Raw genomic sequence first — 17,779 nt, 5'->3', positions numbered from 1 at the left:
TATGGAGAGAAGAGAGTCTCTTGGACTTTTTAAAACTTATATTAGTAATTATTATGTTTATACTCTGCCTTACTACACAAATTATAACTAGCTTGTATTAAAGTATTCTATAGGAGCATAGTAAAAATGTTGCAATTGTTCTTGTATTATATGATAGAAGATTAATAAAGAGCTCTCAAAAATCAGTAGAGAAATGATGAGTGACCCAATAGGAAAGTGAATAAAGGATGTGAGTAAGCAGTCAACAAAAGAATTAAATAGCAAGTAAAAATGTGAAAAATGTTTACTCATAAATTGAGATGTGATTAAAGCATTAATAATGTAAGTTTTTACCTATTTTAAAAGAATGAAACTTAACAGCCGGGGTTGGCAAATGGGTGGGAATATATATGTACTCATACAAAGTATAGGATTCTGAAGGATATTTTGGCAATAAAAGTTTTTAAAGATTTATATTTTCACTTCCAGGAATTTGATTTTAGGGCGTTATTGAGGATGTTTACAGTGATTAGAGCTCCAAAACTGTTCTCAATCACAGTATTGTTCATAATAACAAAAAGTTTTTAAACACGTTTGAAGGAAACAACATAAATGCCCTTATATGTCCTGTTTTATAATATATCTTTAATCATTTACAGTTAGTCAAAAAAGAATAAGTGAAATAATTAGTCAAAATTCATTTGCAATTGGTCAACCTTTGGCTAGTTATTGAACCATTTTCCTGTGATGAGGACAGCAACAAAGCTTAATGAGTTCTTACTCTAAATGAGCTTATTCCATAAGAACGTGTCCTCTGTTCCTTCTCTTCTCCCTACACGCTCTTCCTTCCGTGGCACTCAGTGGCAGCCGCGTCGCTTCCCCTGTCCCCTGTGAAGATGGCGCCTAACCCGCATCTCCAGCCATGACCTCTTTTTGGCGTTCCAGACTCGCATTCCCAACTGCCTTTTGAACATCTCCACCCAGATGGCCTAGCAGCATGGCAGACTCAGTATGTCCACAAAAAGGAACTCATCTTTCCCAAACCCATATTTCCTACTTCCAGTAGTGGTCTGTTCATCTCAACCAGACACAAACTCTCTTAAACCGTCTTTGATTCCAGCCTGTCCCTTGCTCTATCGGTGAGAGCACATACTAAGGCCTCTCACTTTCCTCAGTCTCTACCCCTCCCCATGCTGTTGATCCTTTGTCCTGCTCCCTCTTTCCCCACCCTTCACCAGCCCCCTCCTCTCTGTCAGGCTCTCCTTGCTTTTCTTTGTCTGTTGCAGTTGTGATCTGACTGGTCTCCTCAGTGTCGTTTTTCTTCCTGCCCCCTTTCCCAAATCCACCCTGTATTCTTCTTGTCATGTTTCTGAAGCACAGTCCTCTGATCATGTTGCTGCCTTGCCCCAAAATGATGGCTTCCCTCTACCTGTAGTATAAAGGTCCCTTATTCCTGAGTCTGGCCCATCTTACCTTTTCCGTTTTCTTCCCCCTTCTCATGAACCCTGGGCTTCAGCAAATCTGAGTAATGTTCTTTATTTTCTCATTTAAACCTTCCCTTAGTTAATTCACTCTGTGAATTGAAGTGCCCTCCTCTTCCCTAAAGTCTGCCATGATCTGTCCTAATACTGTCTCGGTACCTCCTTTTACAATCTTCTCTTTCTACCTGGAATTAGTTGAGTGAGTTTTATCCAGTACTGATCTTCTGAATGGTGTTTATTGCCCTGTGTGGACTAGAGGCTTGTACCAAGAGAGACTGCCCTGGTTCTTATTGCTATTATCCTTTTTCTCTGTGCTAGTTTTATTTTTTCCATGATATAGATTTAAAAAATTCACCTCCCCAAACGCAAAGTCTAAGTTTATTTATGGTGAGATATGTTATTTATAACATTAAAGTTTAGCAAATAAGTGAAGAGACTTAAAATTTTAAATGCCTGTGGATTGCCCTTCCTCATTACCCCTATTAACATGCTAATTAATGCAGTGAACCAAATTCATAACTTTATGAAGTTTTTAATTGTCTCTTTTAGGAAACGAGATTAACTAAGCAGGTGTAATTGAAATCTGCAGTTTTAAAAACTAGATTATTCTTATAGTAAAAACCAACTTGCTGTTAGTCTAGTTCTCTTGATGACCTGTTTTCCCCGTATTTGAGCTAGATTTTGTGGACCCCAGAGGTAGTGAATAGTGGTGGGTGTGTGTGCTTTGGGAATGAAGGAGGAAGAGACTTAAAAGCTGTAACTGCAGGGCTGGAGGAAACCTTCTGCAGCACATCTGGACGTGGGAGGACCGAGCCTTACGCACGTGCGTATCGCTGTGTCAGGTGGGCGGTCAGGCCGAACAGGACCTCACTGGAGCCAGGAACTGGGGAGGCTGCAGAGCCGCCGGTTTTCCCTCTGGGCCCCTCAGGGTCTCTGGGGCCTTTGGCAGGCTTTCTGTTCTCATTATAGTTCAGTTTTCTGATCTTCAAAATGGATACATTAATTGTACCTAACCTCATAAACTTGTGAAGACACGGTGAGACGGTAATCCTTGCCTGGCTCAAGGTAAGTGCTTACTGAATGTTAACTGTCAACATCTACAAAGGGCAGAGGGCTGGCGACCCTGGGGCAATATAGTTTAATAGAATACATTTTCAGATAGTAAAGCTTCTCCCCCCATTCAGGGTAAATATAGTACTTTGATAGCCGTAAAGTTTTACTTTTCTTACCTTTGAATCAATGTTTTAAAACAATTCAGTTCAAAAAGGAAAAAGGAAAAAAGTTTCCTGGTTCAACTTCATATTGAATACAAGCCTTCCAGTGCCAGAAACAAATGTCTTCAGATTCCAAAGAGGTATCGCAAACCTCTTCCTTCCTTTTATTCTTAGAGTAAAAAACAAATTTATGGTGTTTCTTATCTTAAGAACGTCCTCAATCGTGTATATTTTCATATCAAAAAGGAAAAAAATAGTATTTAATTGTTTTGCTTATGTTTAAATAGACTTTTCCTAATGGGAAACTGAAATATTTCAACTTGGTGTCTCAAAGAGATGTCAGATTAGGAATGTACCTCAGAATGATATAGTAGGCAATTGCATTGTTTCTTTTTCAGGCTAATGTCTAGACTCTTCCACTGTCTTCCAGCCCAACCCTTATAGGAGTGTGAGGTCGTGTCTGCTGCTCCTCAGAAAGGACAGAAGGATGACCAGGGAGTATCGCTCCAAAATCCCCAACAAATCTCTAGGGATAGAGATACTTCAGTTTTTCTTCGTAGACTTTAATGCCTTTCCTTATCCTTAGGACCAGTACATACAGTGTAAATCTCTTGGAACAGTTTTATCCTTCATAGGTGTGTCTTACTCCCTGTGGGCTGCTATAACAAAATACCACAGACTGGGTAGCTTATTAACACAGAAATGTATTGCTCACAGCCCTAGGGACTGGAAAGTCCGAAATCAAGGCGACCATGCGGGTCACTGTCTGGTGAGGGCCCTTTACTGGTTCGTAGCCAGCGACTTCTGGTTGTGTCCTCACATGGTGGAAGGGGCAGGGTTACCTCCAGAGCCCCTTTGTAAGAGCACTGTTGCATTCATGAGGGCTTCCCCTTTGTGACCTCAGCACCTCCCAAAAGTCCCACCTCCTAAGTCTTTGGGGGTTAGAATTTCAACATGTGAATTTAGGAAGGGACACATACATTCAGACCATAGCAGTGTGCATTATCTTACAATAATCTTTCATATAAATCCCAGAATACGGAAGCTGCCTTCTTTAAAAGCATTTGCTGTGGCCATCGCCACCCAAGGACCACAGTGACTCACTGCTGCTGACCTTTCGTGTCCTTCTTCCCTTGCTGAATTTTCAAACTTTCATCCTCCTTTTACCAAATTAACTTTACTACTTAAGTAATTAAGTGACAGAGCAGACCGTTATAAAAATACCCCACTGTCCCCTCAGCTGTTTCCTATATTTGCCATGCTTATACTGTTTGCTTTTTATCCCTTCACCTTTCCAAATCACATCTGTCCTTTAAAGATAAGCTGGGATCATGTGTAGCTCAGAGCCTTGTCCCTTTATTTTATCCCACATGAATAATTCCTTTTTTTCGGAATTATTTTCCTGTTTATTATTTGCACTACTCAGTTTTATCTGTTGATTTGTAAGTGCCTGGTGTTTTCTTTCTTTCCAGTTAAGTCCTTTCAGACAGATATCACACTGACCCTTTTTGTAGTGTGATATGGTAGGTATTCCATAAATATTTTTTGATACTGCTAATGACTTCTAGACTAATAACATGCTCAAGCAGGTGAAATCAGGTGTCGAATGAGTTGTTATTAGTTGCTTTATCAAGAGAGTAAGAGAAAATAAATTGAATTTATTAAAAGTATTGTGAATAAGAATCTGCATATTAAAAACAAAACAAGAGCAGCAAAATATCAAGAGTATTTTTTACACAAATACAGGTAAAATATACCAGGAAGGGGCTTCCCTGGTGGCTCAGTGGTTAAGAATCCGCCTGCCAGTGCAGGGGACACGGGTTCGGTCCCTGGTCCGGGAAGATCCCACATGCTGTGGAGCACCTAACCACAACTAGCCACAACTACTGAGCCTGCGCTCTAGAGCCCACGAGCCACAGCTACTGAAGCCCGCGTGCCTAGAGCCTGTGCTCCGCAACAAGAGAAGCCACCGCAGTGAGAAGCCCAGGCATCACAGCGAAGACCCAACGCAGCCAAAAATGAATAAATAAATTTTTTTTAAAATTAAAAAAAATAGGGCTTCCCTGGTGGCACAGTGGTTGAGAGTCTGCCTGCCGATGCTGGGGACACGGGTTCGTGCCCCGGTCTGGGAAGATCCCACATACCGCGGAGCGGCTGAGCCTGCGCGTCCGGAGCCTGTGCTCCGCAACAGTGAGAGGCCCGCGTACCGCGAAAAAAAAAAAAAAAAAAATATATATATATACCAGGAAAACAAAATTACCAGTTAAGACGTAAAGTGTAAATATTATTTCAAACCTGGAAGCACTATGTTACATTTAAGGAACTTTAAATTTTGATAATCCAAACCATAGCTAAGGATAACTTTATTTAAATATGAATACTTACTTTAAAGATAACAGCTTCCAGATTTCATGAGATGTTATAGAAATACCTTTTTATGTTTTCTAGAATCCAAGTGGGGAGGAGTCTCAGGACACACATGAATTGCTAAGTGCTGTTTCACTGTGTCATTTTTAGGCCACACAGATACTTGAATGAATTTATGACCCTTCCAAATCTTTGCATGTTTCCTACAAAATTTATCTTTCCCCAGAACCTCTAGGAGTGTGGCTCTTTCGGGTCTCAGGTTTTTCCGTGGCGATCTGCTCTTTCTGGGTATGCTTGGCTCTCCCTTTTCCTCTTAGAGTCTCTAGTTATAGGCACGGAACGGCTTGTCTGTGCTCTGGGGTCAGGGTCGCCTTGCTTCCTTCTCCTTCACACGTCACTCTTATTTTATAGCCACCCGCAGTTAGCTGTAATTATTGATAGGCCGTCTAGTTCGCTGGGTTACGCTGGTGGTTTGCATTTTATCCTTTTACAGTTGTCCTAACGTACTACTGCCTTTCCTGCGGCTGGTATTGACAGGTCAAGCTGGCAGATAAAATGCAGGCCCTGTGTATCACTGATCCCCTTCTCCTTCCTTCCTTTCTCTACATTTGGTAGCGTCCCTGCCACCAGAGCAGAGCTAAAGGGATCTAGGGAACAGCAGGCCAGGCTAAAGTGGTAATGGCACCTCAGATAATACATTTAGGTGGGCGTGAGTGAGCTATATCAGGGATTGCAAAATTTAATTAATACAATTGTTTAAAGCTTTTATTGCATCTTTTATTTTTTCCAAAAGTCTCACTTGGAATTCAAAGGACACAGATAAATGCTGCCCTTAGTTGAAGGCTGGGGCAAGACCAAACAAATGTTTGGCCTCTTCTCATTTCACTGGACCCCCCGCTACCGGGGGCCACCCCCAGGTACCTCCAGTAACCCTAAGGAAAGCGGAGTAGAAGTGACTGACACAAACAGGTCCCATCTTGAGGCATAATCCTGGTGTCTTCAATTCTGTTCCACTCTGGGATGTCTGGCTCATCGTGACTGTTGCTGAGAAACTCCTTTCCTACCCTGTGCATGTTACTAAAACCACTCTTTCACCTAGTGTTTCCGTCTTGGTAAATAGTTAGCTCCATTCATTCAGTTACACAGGCTGAAACGAAACCTGCAGTCATCCTTGTCTCTTCCCTACTCTCCGCTTCCGGTCCCTGAGCACATCATGTTGCTTTTCTGTCTTCAGAATACATCCCACCTTGCCACCCTGGTCAGCTTCTTTTTTGTTTTTCTCCTAGAAACAAACTGCAGTAGCCAATTAGCAGTCTTCTTTTTTCACTATCCACCCCCAGTCCCCCAGCACACACACCACTGTCTAGTACAGTGGTCAGTTACACGGGTTCTTAAACCAGACTGCCTGCATTCATACCTGGGTCAGCTGTCGTATGTCATTAAGAACATGAGTTAACCTTTCTGGGCCTCAGTTTCCTTAACAGGTAAATGACGAGGAGGAGGACGGTACTAGTTACCTCATACAGTTGTGTCAGATAAGTTATTATACGTAAATTACTTAGAGTACCGCTTGGCAAATAGTAAACGTCCAGTGAATGTTAGGTAGTGGGTGACGTTGAGGGTATTGCAGTTGTTATTTTTTATTCATACAGAGTCTAAACTGACCACCTTCACACATTAATCAGATGTGTCCTCCATTGGCCTCCTGTCACTTTTAGAGCAGTATCCAGAGTCCTCACCATGGCCTGCTGGACCCCCTCCGACCATCCTCTGCCCTCGCTCCTTTTCCTGCAGCTGTCCTGCTGCTGCCCTCCGCCTGCCACGCCACTGCTGCCTCCGTGCCCGTGGGCCCTCTGCCGGACGTGCTCACCCCGCACACGGACACGCGACTCGCCACTCCCTTCCTTTCATCTCTGCTCAGTGTTAGATCCTCAGAGCGGTCAGAGTATCGTTCTGTCATTTTCTGTATCCTTCAACTTAACACATTATTGACCGGAGATGTATTAACGCCACAGACGTTAGTTTCTGCAAAAATCCCCCAGTCAATAATGTGTTATCTTTTCGTAAGATATGAAGAAAATCATCGCTACCTAACATCACGTTATATATGTTTGTTGATTATTTACCCCACTATGCTGAGTTCCATAATAAATGAAAGCAAGAGACTTTGTTCATCATTTTAGCCCCAGGCCCTTTCATGTACATAGTAGGTGCTCAAGAGGTGTTTGTTAAATGGAGGGGTGGGGTGGGGTGGGGTGGGGTGGGGTGGATGATCGAAGAAAGATTTTCCCGTTTGTTCTTACACGAGAAATGCTGAGGTTAAAAACCAGATAGTCAGGGGCTTCCCTGGTGGCGCAGTGGTTGAGAGTCCGCCTGCCGATGCAGGGGACGCGGGTTCGTGCCCCGGTCTGGGAGGATCCCACGTGCGGTGGAGCGGCTGGGCCCGTGAGCCATGGCCGCTGGGCCTGCGCGTCCGGAGCCTGTGCTCCGCAGGGGGAGGGGCCACAACAGTGAGAGGCCCGCATACCGCAAAAAAAAAAAAAAAAAAACCAGATAGTCAGAGGGAGGCCTGAGTAAACTTTCTTGAGATGAGAACTCCTTAGGGAAGAGTTCAGGTTGATTTTTCTTCTTTTCTTTTTTTTTTCCTTCTTTTTTGTTGATAAGAATGTATCAAGTAATTTACCATAATTGTCTCGATTAATCATATATGGATTAGTTGCATTATTAAATTAGTACCTTTTTATAGTTAATGTTCAAGGTCCGCTACATATGCCTTTCCTTTGCAGCTAATGACAAGGAAATTGGGTTTATCTTTTATTGAGCATTATTAAATGCAAGAAACATGTCATTCTCCCTCTTATTACAACCTCAGGTCACAAGAAGAGGGGTTTAAAGTCTGTCTAGAATTACGAAAAATAGAGACATAAGTAATCTTCACCAAAAATTCTTCTTATAAAGAGCAGTAGGTCCAGGTGTCTATGAAAATGTGATTTTTTTTTTTTTTAAGCATTCAGGTTTAAAATGCTTTCTAGTCCCTCAGAGATAGAACAGAGTTATTTGTTCACTTAGGAATTTTAAAAATTAGCATTTGCCATTTATCTTAAATAATGATGTAATTTAATTACTGTTTGATGACTATACTAATTCATTGACATTAATACTTACCCATTAACTTTAACACGTGGAGAAATTAGAGAAATAAAGAATTTCAAGAATAACTGGTAATCTTGAGCATCTTTGTTTTTGTTTTCTTCGTAATTCCTGAGATTTTAAAAAAATTACCCTTACTGATTTCACTTCATTATAATGCACTACATTTCTAGGACATGCAAGTTATTTGGTGCTTTTTATTTTGGGCCTCTCTTACGCCTTCATGCTTAAACCCAATCGTCTTCTGAACTACATCTTGTTATAATCTGAGTGAAAAAATGACTTTCTGATTTGAAGAGGGGTTCGTCACATGCTAATTTGTCATTTAGCCTTTTTTAAAAAATCACTGACATTAAATGAGTTAGTGTTTGGAGTTGATCTTCTAAATTGTGCCTATCCAAATTGGTACCACTCAGAGATGGTATCAGAGGATGTGTGTGACTGTCGGACGGTAACGCAGGTGTTCTGTGGCGAGCTCAGGGAGGGTGGCCATCTCCCATGGAGCAGGACAAAGCCCACCTGATCTTGATTATCGGCATGAGTGACGGATCACGAAAGAGGGTCCTGCAGGCTTTCCGATCCTTCCACATCAGCTTTTCCCATCACTGTGAGGCAGAATTCACCACACTTTGCATTGTTCACCAGCCTACCCTGTGTTTTTTCTTAATGTCAACATAGAAGATTTTTACCTCTTCTATTTACAAACATGATTTTTATTAGAGAAAGAATTTAAGCTTAAGTCAGAGTAGCCAAAAATCAGAGATCTTTGCTGTAAGCTGTTTTCCCTTTTTATTCATACGTGGACTTTAAAATTTATTATTATTATTATTATTATTATTACAGGCCATGGTTGCTTGTTATCCAGGCAACGGAACGGGTTATGTACGTCATGTCGATAATCCAAATGGAGATGGAAGATGTGTGACATGTATATATTATCTTAATAAAGACTGGGATGCCAAGGTATGCCACCTCATTGAGCATTTTTTTTTTCTTACAGGTATTTTTTCCTCACAAGTAGTGTTAAGATTCATACTCCTCATAGGTGAGACTGTCTTTAAAACGTGGAACAGTTAAACATTTCTCCTTAGGTATGTTTCACTCAGGTATTAGGAGTGGATCTTCGTTAACATGAAACAGATCCTAATAGAGCTCAAAAAGTAGATTCCTTTATTTCGGATGTTGAAACATTCATATCCAAAATCTAACTTTAACAAAAGTATCTTTTATTAAAATAATATCCCTTCTAGTAGTTTCTATAAAAACACTTCTGAGAGTGTTCGTTTTATCATGACTTTTGCGGGAGATTATGTATTATGATTATGAAGAGTTATTTGCTCTTTAGCGCCTGCATTTCGTGCTTTGCATTGTTGCAGAGGTGTTGTCTGGCACTGGGCTATGGGATATTGGAGGCAGGATTTCTTTGTCCCCGGATTATGAAAAGCTAGTTTATCGGTACTGAAAAATCCTGTAAAACCAGTTAGAATGTGCAGCGTATCCAATTTCTCATGTTGCAAATATTTATTCCCTTAACATCAGCCTGAGTTTCACTTAAGTTTAAGTGATTTAAACTTTAGAAGTGTGTCATGTATTATTGCACTGGAGGTTGTATAAACTAATTTTTGGTTGATTTTTGTAAAAAATCTCTTTTTACTTACATGTAATGAAGCAAAATATTTAAATAGAAAAGTGAACATAATGTATAGCCCAGTGGATTTTCAGAGAGTGAACACACTTGTGTAGCCAAGGTAATTTAAAAAAAATCAAATAACCTTTAAAACACCTTCTTCCACCACATGCATACACACATAAATGGAAATCACGAGGTCTTAAATGTACAAAAACTTAGTCCTGTTCTAAAAGCAAATCCTAAAACTTAGAGTATGCTCACGGTGATCCAGTCATCTTTCCATATCATATACTGATTTAAGGAATTTCCTCTGTCCTTGATACTCTATGTAGAAAACCCTAAAGATTCCACACAGAAACTGTTAGAACTGATAAATGAATTCAGCAAGGTAGCAGGATACAAGATTAATATACAAAAATCTGTTGCATTTCTTTACACTAACAATGAAATACCAGAAAGAGAAAGTAAAAAATATTCTGTTTAAAATCACATCATAAAAAGAATATATCTAGGAATAAATCTAACCAAGGAGGTAAAGGACTTATATGCTGAGAACTATAAGACACTGATAAAGGAGATCAAAGGTGATGCAAGGAAAAGGGAAGATATTCCATGCTTTTGGATTGGAAGAATTAATATAGTTAAAATATGGCCATATAACCCAAAGCAGTCTACAGATTTAATGAAATCCCTATCAGATTAGCCATGACATTTTTCACATAACTAGAACAGATCATCCTAAAATTCATATAGAATCACAAAAAAACCAGAATTGCCAAAGTGATCCTGAGGAAAAAGAACAAAGCTGGAGGCACAGCCCTCCCAGACTTCAGACTATACTCCAAAGCTAGGGTACTCAAAAGAGCGTGGTGTTGGCACAGAAACAGACATATGGATTGGTGAAACAGAATAGAGAGCCCAGAAACAAACCCACACATCTATGGTCAGTTAATCTTTGACAGAGCAGGCAAGAATATGCAGTGGAGAAAAGACAGTCTCTTTAGCACGTGGTGCTGGGAAAGTTGGACAGCCGCGTGTAAATCAGTGAAGTTAGAACACACCTTCACACCATGCGCAAAAATAGACTCAAAATGGCTTAAAGACTTAAATATAAGACATGACAGCATAAAACTCCAAGAAGAGAACACAGGCAAAACATCCTCCGACATAAATCGTACCAATGTTTTTCTTAGGTCGGTCTCCCAAGGCAATAGAAACAAAAGCAAAAATAAACAAATGGGACCTAATCAAACTTAAAAGCTTTTGCACAGCAAGGGAAACCATAAACAAAAAGAAAAGACAGCCTGTGCGCTGGGAGAAAATATTTGCAAACAGTGCGACCGACAAAGGCTTAATTTCCAGAATGTACAAACAGCTCATACAATTCAATAACAAAACAAACAAACAACCCAACCAGAAAATGGCAGAAGAACTAAGTAGACATTTCTCCAAAGAAGACATGCAGATGGCCAACAGACACAGGAAAAGATGCTCAACATTACTAATTATCAGAGAAACGCAAGTCAAAAGTACAATGAGGTAACACCTCACAGAACGGTCAGAATGGCCATCATCATAAAGTCTACAAATAATAAATGCTGGAGAGGGTGTGGAGAAAAGGGAACCCTCTTGCACTGTTGGTGGGAATGTAAATTGGTGCAGCCACTATGGAGAACAGTATGGAGGTTCCTTAAAAAATTAAAAAGAGTTACCATATGATCCAGCAATCCCACTCCTGGGCAGGTATCTGGAAAAGACGAAAGCTGTAATTCAAAAAGATACATGCACCCCAGTGTTCATAGCGGCACTACTTACAATAGCCAAGGCATGGAAGCAACCTAAGGGTCTATCAACAGAGGAGTGGATAAAGAAGATGCAGTACATATAGACAATGGAATACTACTCAGGTACAAAAAAGAACAAAATAATGCCATTGGCAGCCACATGGATGGACCTAGAGATTATCATGCTAAGTGAAGTAAGTCAGACAGAGAAAGACAAATATTATATGGTATCACTTACATGTAGAATCTAAAGAATATTACAAATGAACTTATTTACAAAATAGAAACAGACTCAGACATAGAAAACAAACTTATGGTTACCAAAGGGGAAGGGGGGAGGGATAAATTGGGAGTATGGGATTAACAGGTGCACACTGCTGTATATAGAATAGGGAAACAAGGATTTACTATATAGCACAGGGAACCGTATCCGATATCTTGTAATAAACTATAATCGGCAAGAATTTTTAAGAAAGAATATAGATATGCACACATGTGTATAACCGAATCACTCTGCTGTACATCTAAAACTAACACAATATTGTAAATCAACTATACCTCAATAAAATGAATAAAGTTTAGAATTAAAAAAAAAAAAGCAAGTAACAAAACAAATGCAAGAATAGAAAGTATTATAGAAGTGTGACAAGTAGTTAAAAGTAAAAAATGTTACTTTTCTGGGAAGAAAAAAAGAATTTCCTCTGTTCTACTCCAAGTTCAAAGTAGAGGTAAGTTTTACTGCTAAGTATATTTTGAGGCATTATGTCAACAAACATGGTTTTTTGTTATAGCTTTTAAAGTTTGAAATAGAGACATAAATTTGGTAATTCACCTTGAGCCCAACGCACAAAACAAATTGCTATAAATTTGGTTAGAATTTAAATTTTTTTTCCGATTTTGTATCTAGAAAACTAGGAATATGTTTGATCAACTCTTAAATTTTACATTTTGTTAGAATCTAGGTTCTTTGTAGGCTGATCTTATAATTTTTATATGACCTGTCCAAGGTCATTAATACGTTGTTTTTAAATTAGCGTATAAGCAGAAAAAAATCTTCAGTATTTTTATATGTAAAACTGAAAACTTTCACTGCAAGATTGCACTGAATATGTACACTGTGGCAGAAGTTGTTCTGGGTGCTGGAAACAGCAGGAATAGAACTATCCCTCCTAGAGCTTGGGCTGGAGTGGAGGGTACAGATCAGTAGACGGACGATTACAGTTGGCGCTGCCAAGTGCAGGACAGATTGCTGTGGGAGCACGTGGGAGCCCGCCTAATTCAGGGATCAGGGAAAGTTTCCCAGAGGAAGACTGGTAGCTTCAACTACATGTTTCTGAACATTTTCAGCAGATGGCCTGTGGTATTCCCGGTGACTCCAGTGAAAGGGCGGAGGGCAGGGGGAGAGAAAAGAGGCATGTTCTCGGTCACAGTCTAGAGCTCCTTTAAAAGATGTCTGCATGAGTGCTTTGGCAGTCGCTCGGAACAATGCTGGAACCTGAGGAAGGAAGGCAAGGGAACCGGGTAGCTTGAATCTACCTTACTTGACAGTGAGCCTGTAAACAGCTTCTCTGGCTGTAGTGGAACCGAGGAATAGGCCCAGCCTCCACGGTGTCTTGATCAAGTATCAATGTGCCTTTCAGTTTAAGAGTCTACCTGTTAGGAGTTGAGTTTTCCAAGGGTGAAGAGCTACTCACTTGGGTCAGGTTTACCTCGCTTTACTCCCCCCCACCCAGATTATAATTACCACAAAGACCACATCTGTCTGAATTATTTCCTACTCTGCACCCAGGGCCCAGGACAGGGCCCAGAACAATAGACATCCAGTCAGTATTGGAATGAATAGGTGAGTCCATCTGGTCCAAACAGAGAAGGATCTTTGCTGGGGTAAATAGTAATGATCCTTTGTGAAGGGAGTCCAGTTGTATAGGCAGGGAGTCATCGATGTGTCAGGCCCAGTCTGGGGAGGGAGAGCTACAGTTTCTAATAATGACTGCAGCGCTGATGATAAATGACACTTGCTACTGATTTAGTGAGTTCCTTAAATAAGAGGCATTAGATTTGGCAAGGGCAAAGAGCTAGTTCTTTGACATACTTAAACCATTTGTAGTAATTTAGTCAACATGACTAGATATGGATACATTTTTAAGAGTAGGTTAAGCAGGTCATCACCATACATAAATAAGAAATGCTTACTACTTTTTCAGGCTTTCAAGTGTCATTTTAAGACTTTTGAGTTCAGATCATATACATCTGTCTCATCAAGTATTTACAAAATTCTCTAAAAGAAGGAACAAATGTTTCCTTGTATTGATTGGCGCATGTACTTGAAATCTCGGCTCACCTTCCCACCTCGTTAACCGAGATATGTTTGTGAATAATTGATTTAAGACTTCGGATATCCTGAATTGGTCTTTCCCCCCCTAAATTTAATTTTGTAGCATTCTTGGTCACTCACGCTTACACATTTGGCCCTTTTCCTAGGTAAGTGGAGGTATACTTCGAATTTTCCCGGAAGGCAAGGCCCAGTTTGCCGACATTGAACCCAGGTTTGATAGACTGCTGTTTTTCTGGTCCGACCGTCGCAACCCTCATGAAGTGCAGCCAGCATACGCTACAAGGTAGTACTCCTCCCCTTCGGGAAGAAGTGGTCAAGAGCATGTAGGATGGGAGGGGGTGGCTGGGGTGAACACGGACATTTTCTAACGCGTACTTTCCTGCTCTTCACCTGCCTTTACCAGAGGGCCTCGGTCGTAACTGTTTAATTGGAATAATTCTGTAAGATTGATTCACAGTTGGTACCAAGCGCTTGTGAGTCTCTTTGCACAGCCACTCCATGTCTGGGGTCAGTCAGGGGAGCACGGGGCTCACGTCTTCCCTTAACTGTGATCTGTTCTCGGATCTGGTGAGAGTATTCACTTGGGGAATAAAGATTAGATAGAGAAGGGAAAGGGCAACTTTGTTAAAGGTGGTCCGGCAGGGGTGGGGGGCAGAGGGATGACGTAGAAAAACGATACAGAAGAGAGAAAAACACATAACCAGAGAGCAGAAATACAGAGGAAGAAGAGTAGAGCAAAGACAAGTGGAGAAGAGGTATTTGGGAGTTAATGTTAGAAAGATCACCCTTCAGCTTTAACAGTAAGCGTCTGTTAGGCTTGTTACGCGCTCCTCTGCGTTATTTTCTACGTTACACTCTCTTCCTACAAAGTTTAGTTTTCTAAACCTATTATGTTTAACGTATTCTTAAAAACATTTCTTTTTACCATTAACCATGACCCAATTAAAATGTTTAGACTATTAAAATGGAAGATGTTACAGACATTGTTATCAAAATGAATATTTGGGGGAAAAAGTGCTACTTTTTAAATACCTATTTTTCATTATAGAAGGGACTTTGAACCTTACAGTAGTGAATCACTGGCATGCATTTGCCTAGATCCCTTAGATACACTGGGAGAAGAGCTGCCTCTTGATAATGATGTTAGAGACGGGCCAGCATTTGATGAGGTTCAAGCTCTGAAGACTTTGTCACCTGTCCCTCCTTCTGGCTTCTCTCCGAGCCATGTTGCCTCAGCCGTAATTCATCATAGCGAGTGCCGGCTGAGCGGTGTGGCTAGCGGCCAAAAGAATCCCTGGGTGGAGGCCGGGGGTCCCGTCACATCACACGGCACGCCGTCCTGAATCCCCGCCTCGCCTCCCGTCCCCCCGGTGCCCGTCTCTGCCCTAGAGACCGCTTCACAGACCTTGCTTTTTATGGAATCTCGAATACGGTGTGGCTGTAGCCTTTCTAGATGAAGACAGAACCGACATTTTAGGTGGTAAATAGATGCCAAGACGATTAGGGAGTGCTCCAGGGGTTTGCAGGAGGGAGACAGGGCTGTTGAATTGGAATCGCCACTGGGCCTGGAGTGAGGGGAGCGGGGAGTAGGGCAGCGTCGGCCTCTGCCGGGAGCGGGGGCGGCTGTGGAAGTCCCAGCAGAGGGGGACGTGGGGACGAGGGGCCTCTAAACAGATGGCTGGAGGGAGAGGCAGGGGAGGCAGAGCCACGCCTGCTACTCTACAGCTGTCTTCTGGGAAGGCCTTGGGGCAGGTGTTAGAACTCTGATGACTAAGTAACTGAAAGTGTAGGGCAGGTGCGGAAGACGTACCAAAGTGTTTGTCTGTGCACCTTCCCTGTTGCCACGGCCGCCGACAGGACAGAAGAGGCTGCGTGGTAGGGGAGGGGCTGGAGCTCTGGAAGCCGGGAGGCCAGACCCAGAGCTGCAGCTGAGTGGCCTGGGGCTTCGGCCTCCCCCGCTGCCCAGACTCCCAGCCTCCACTCTCCTCTGCCTTTGACTCGTTGCTTCCACCGCGTTACAGGATTTAGTTCTGCCACGTTTGCTGGCTCATTTGATCAGTGTTGCTTTGCCCCCAGCGAACACTGGCCAGAAGCCGCAGGACACTCTGACCGATGGCTGCGTCCTACTCAGGCGCTGGTCACGTGCAGCGTGCTTCCACGTCCTGTGGTGTGTGCACATTTCCCACGTTATTGGTACCGAAAGCTGTAACTAAGTGGTATTTAATAAACCAGAGATTCTTCAGTATTTGTGAAATGAGATACTCCAAGTGAGTGATGAAATTTTCAGAAAAATGAAACAAAACATAGTATAATTGCTTTGATAAAAATCCTAAAACATTCTTAGCATAATTTAAGTTTCTTGATGACTCCAGGTTGTAAAATTGTAAACCCCCATCACGATTCTTTGCCGGTATGTGTGTAGTGATGTCCTCAGAAGTGGTGGAGACTTAGCCCTCCCTTGCTCTACAGGGCCCCTGGCCTTGAGTCCTTCTCTGTTTCTCTGCTTTTCTTTTAGAACTTGTGCTATTGATAGCGTGCTTTTTCTGTAACAGCCACTCTTACCTTCTTACTGTCTGTTTCTGATCTGCTGTGGGCTTGCAAAACAGATAATCAAGTAGGTTAAGTAGGTGTTAAGAAAGTCATAAAAACTCGTCAACTCTGCAACATAAATTTTAGCAACTCCTGGCTCTCTGCCATACTCCTGAGCACTGGGACTACTGGTTAAGTGAGTGGGTTGTTGCTCCGCTCCCTTATCATCTGATGTTACCCCAAGTTAGGCATTATTTTGGCGTTACAAGTTTTAGTAGACCTTTGCAACAGAATACGCTTTGTTTTCCCCAGTGTGATCATTCTTACCCTATTCTGAATTTTCTTTTAGGTACGCAATAACTGTTTGGTATTTTGATGCAGATGAGAGAGCACGAGCTAAAGTAAAATATCTAACAGGTAAACATCTGGGGCCAGGGTACACCGGAAGGAAGAGACCCCGCAGCCAGGCAGGGCTTTCCGTGAGCCAGAAGACTGGCTCCTTGTTTCCGTCTGATTCTTAATTCCCCTATTTAAGAGGGCTGCTCTTAAGTCATCTTCATTGTTATCTTGAACCGTCACAATTGCCCAAAGATGAGGAAAGTTTGAGACAAAGAGGTCTGGGAAAATCATTTGAGTCCAAGCTGAGTTTTTCTGTGATAATCCTTTTCAGTCACAGGCTGGCTTCCTCTCATTCTCCCCACAGAGGAAAGGTAATAATATCCTTTCCGTGTTAGATGTACGTGCTCTGAAGAGTACTCCAGGTCTGCCGTGTAAAATGTGGACATGAAGAAAATTAATACAAAGGGGATGAATTGACATGCTGAAATCAGTAAAGCAGACAGGCATGTGGAGTCCACGTCTGCCAGTGGCGTCCATAGGTCACCCCCAGTTACAGGTTATCTCCTGGAGCGGTTGGGTCTGAGGTTTCCATCGGATGGACCACTGACCTGTCTTGTCTTTAACCCTACCTTGTATCTCCACAAACCTGCTCAAGTGCGTTCATATTACTGATCTAACTAGCTGTATATTCATGAGCCCGTTGATAATCCCACATCAGCCTTTTATAAAACTCTGAAAGGTGAATGTTCACGCCTTTTCTGTGTATTTTTAAAATTTTATTTGTGACAGAAGCCTAGTAGTGTGCTTTCAGTGATGCTGAACACGCTGTGCTCTTACAGCAGTTTGATTTGCTTTTCAAATAAAAGGAGACAAAAATCATTCTCTCTGTGTAGAGAATGATTTTTCCCTTTGAGGGTTTACTAGTTCAGCGTCTGTGCATGCCTCGTAATACAGTCCCGAGGGTAACTTTT

The 17,779-nt window shown here is 41.8% G+C and overlaps 1 protein-coding gene across 2 annotated transcripts in view; it reads left to right on the top strand.

Moving 5' to 3' along the window:
- The window catches only part of EGLN1 (egl-9 family hypoxia inducible factor 1), a 58,537-nt gene that overhangs the window by 38,070 nt on the left and 2,688 nt on the right, over nt 1-17,779 (top strand). The window contains exons 2-4 of one of the 2 annotated variants that reach the window (XM_032608131.1): nt 9,035-9,154; nt 14,087-14,223; nt 16,819-16,886. In XM_032608131.1, coding sequence (XP_032464022.1) covers nt 9,035-9,154; nt 14,087-14,223; nt 16,819-16,886 — 325 coding nt within the window. The remainder of the gene's footprint in view (nt 1-9,034; nt 9,155-14,086; nt 14,224-16,818; nt 16,887-17,779) is intronic. The other variant, XM_032608132.1, reaches the window with a different exon arrangement.

Source organism: Phocoena sinus, chromosome 16, assembly GCF_008692025.1.
Source record: "Phocoena sinus isolate mPhoSin1 chromosome 16, mPhoSin1.pri, whole genome shotgun sequence".
NCBI lineage: Eukaryota > Metazoa > Chordata > Mammalia > Artiodactyla > Phocoenidae > Phocoena > Phocoena sinus.
This window is presented reverse-complemented; position numbering and strand designations above follow the sequence as displayed.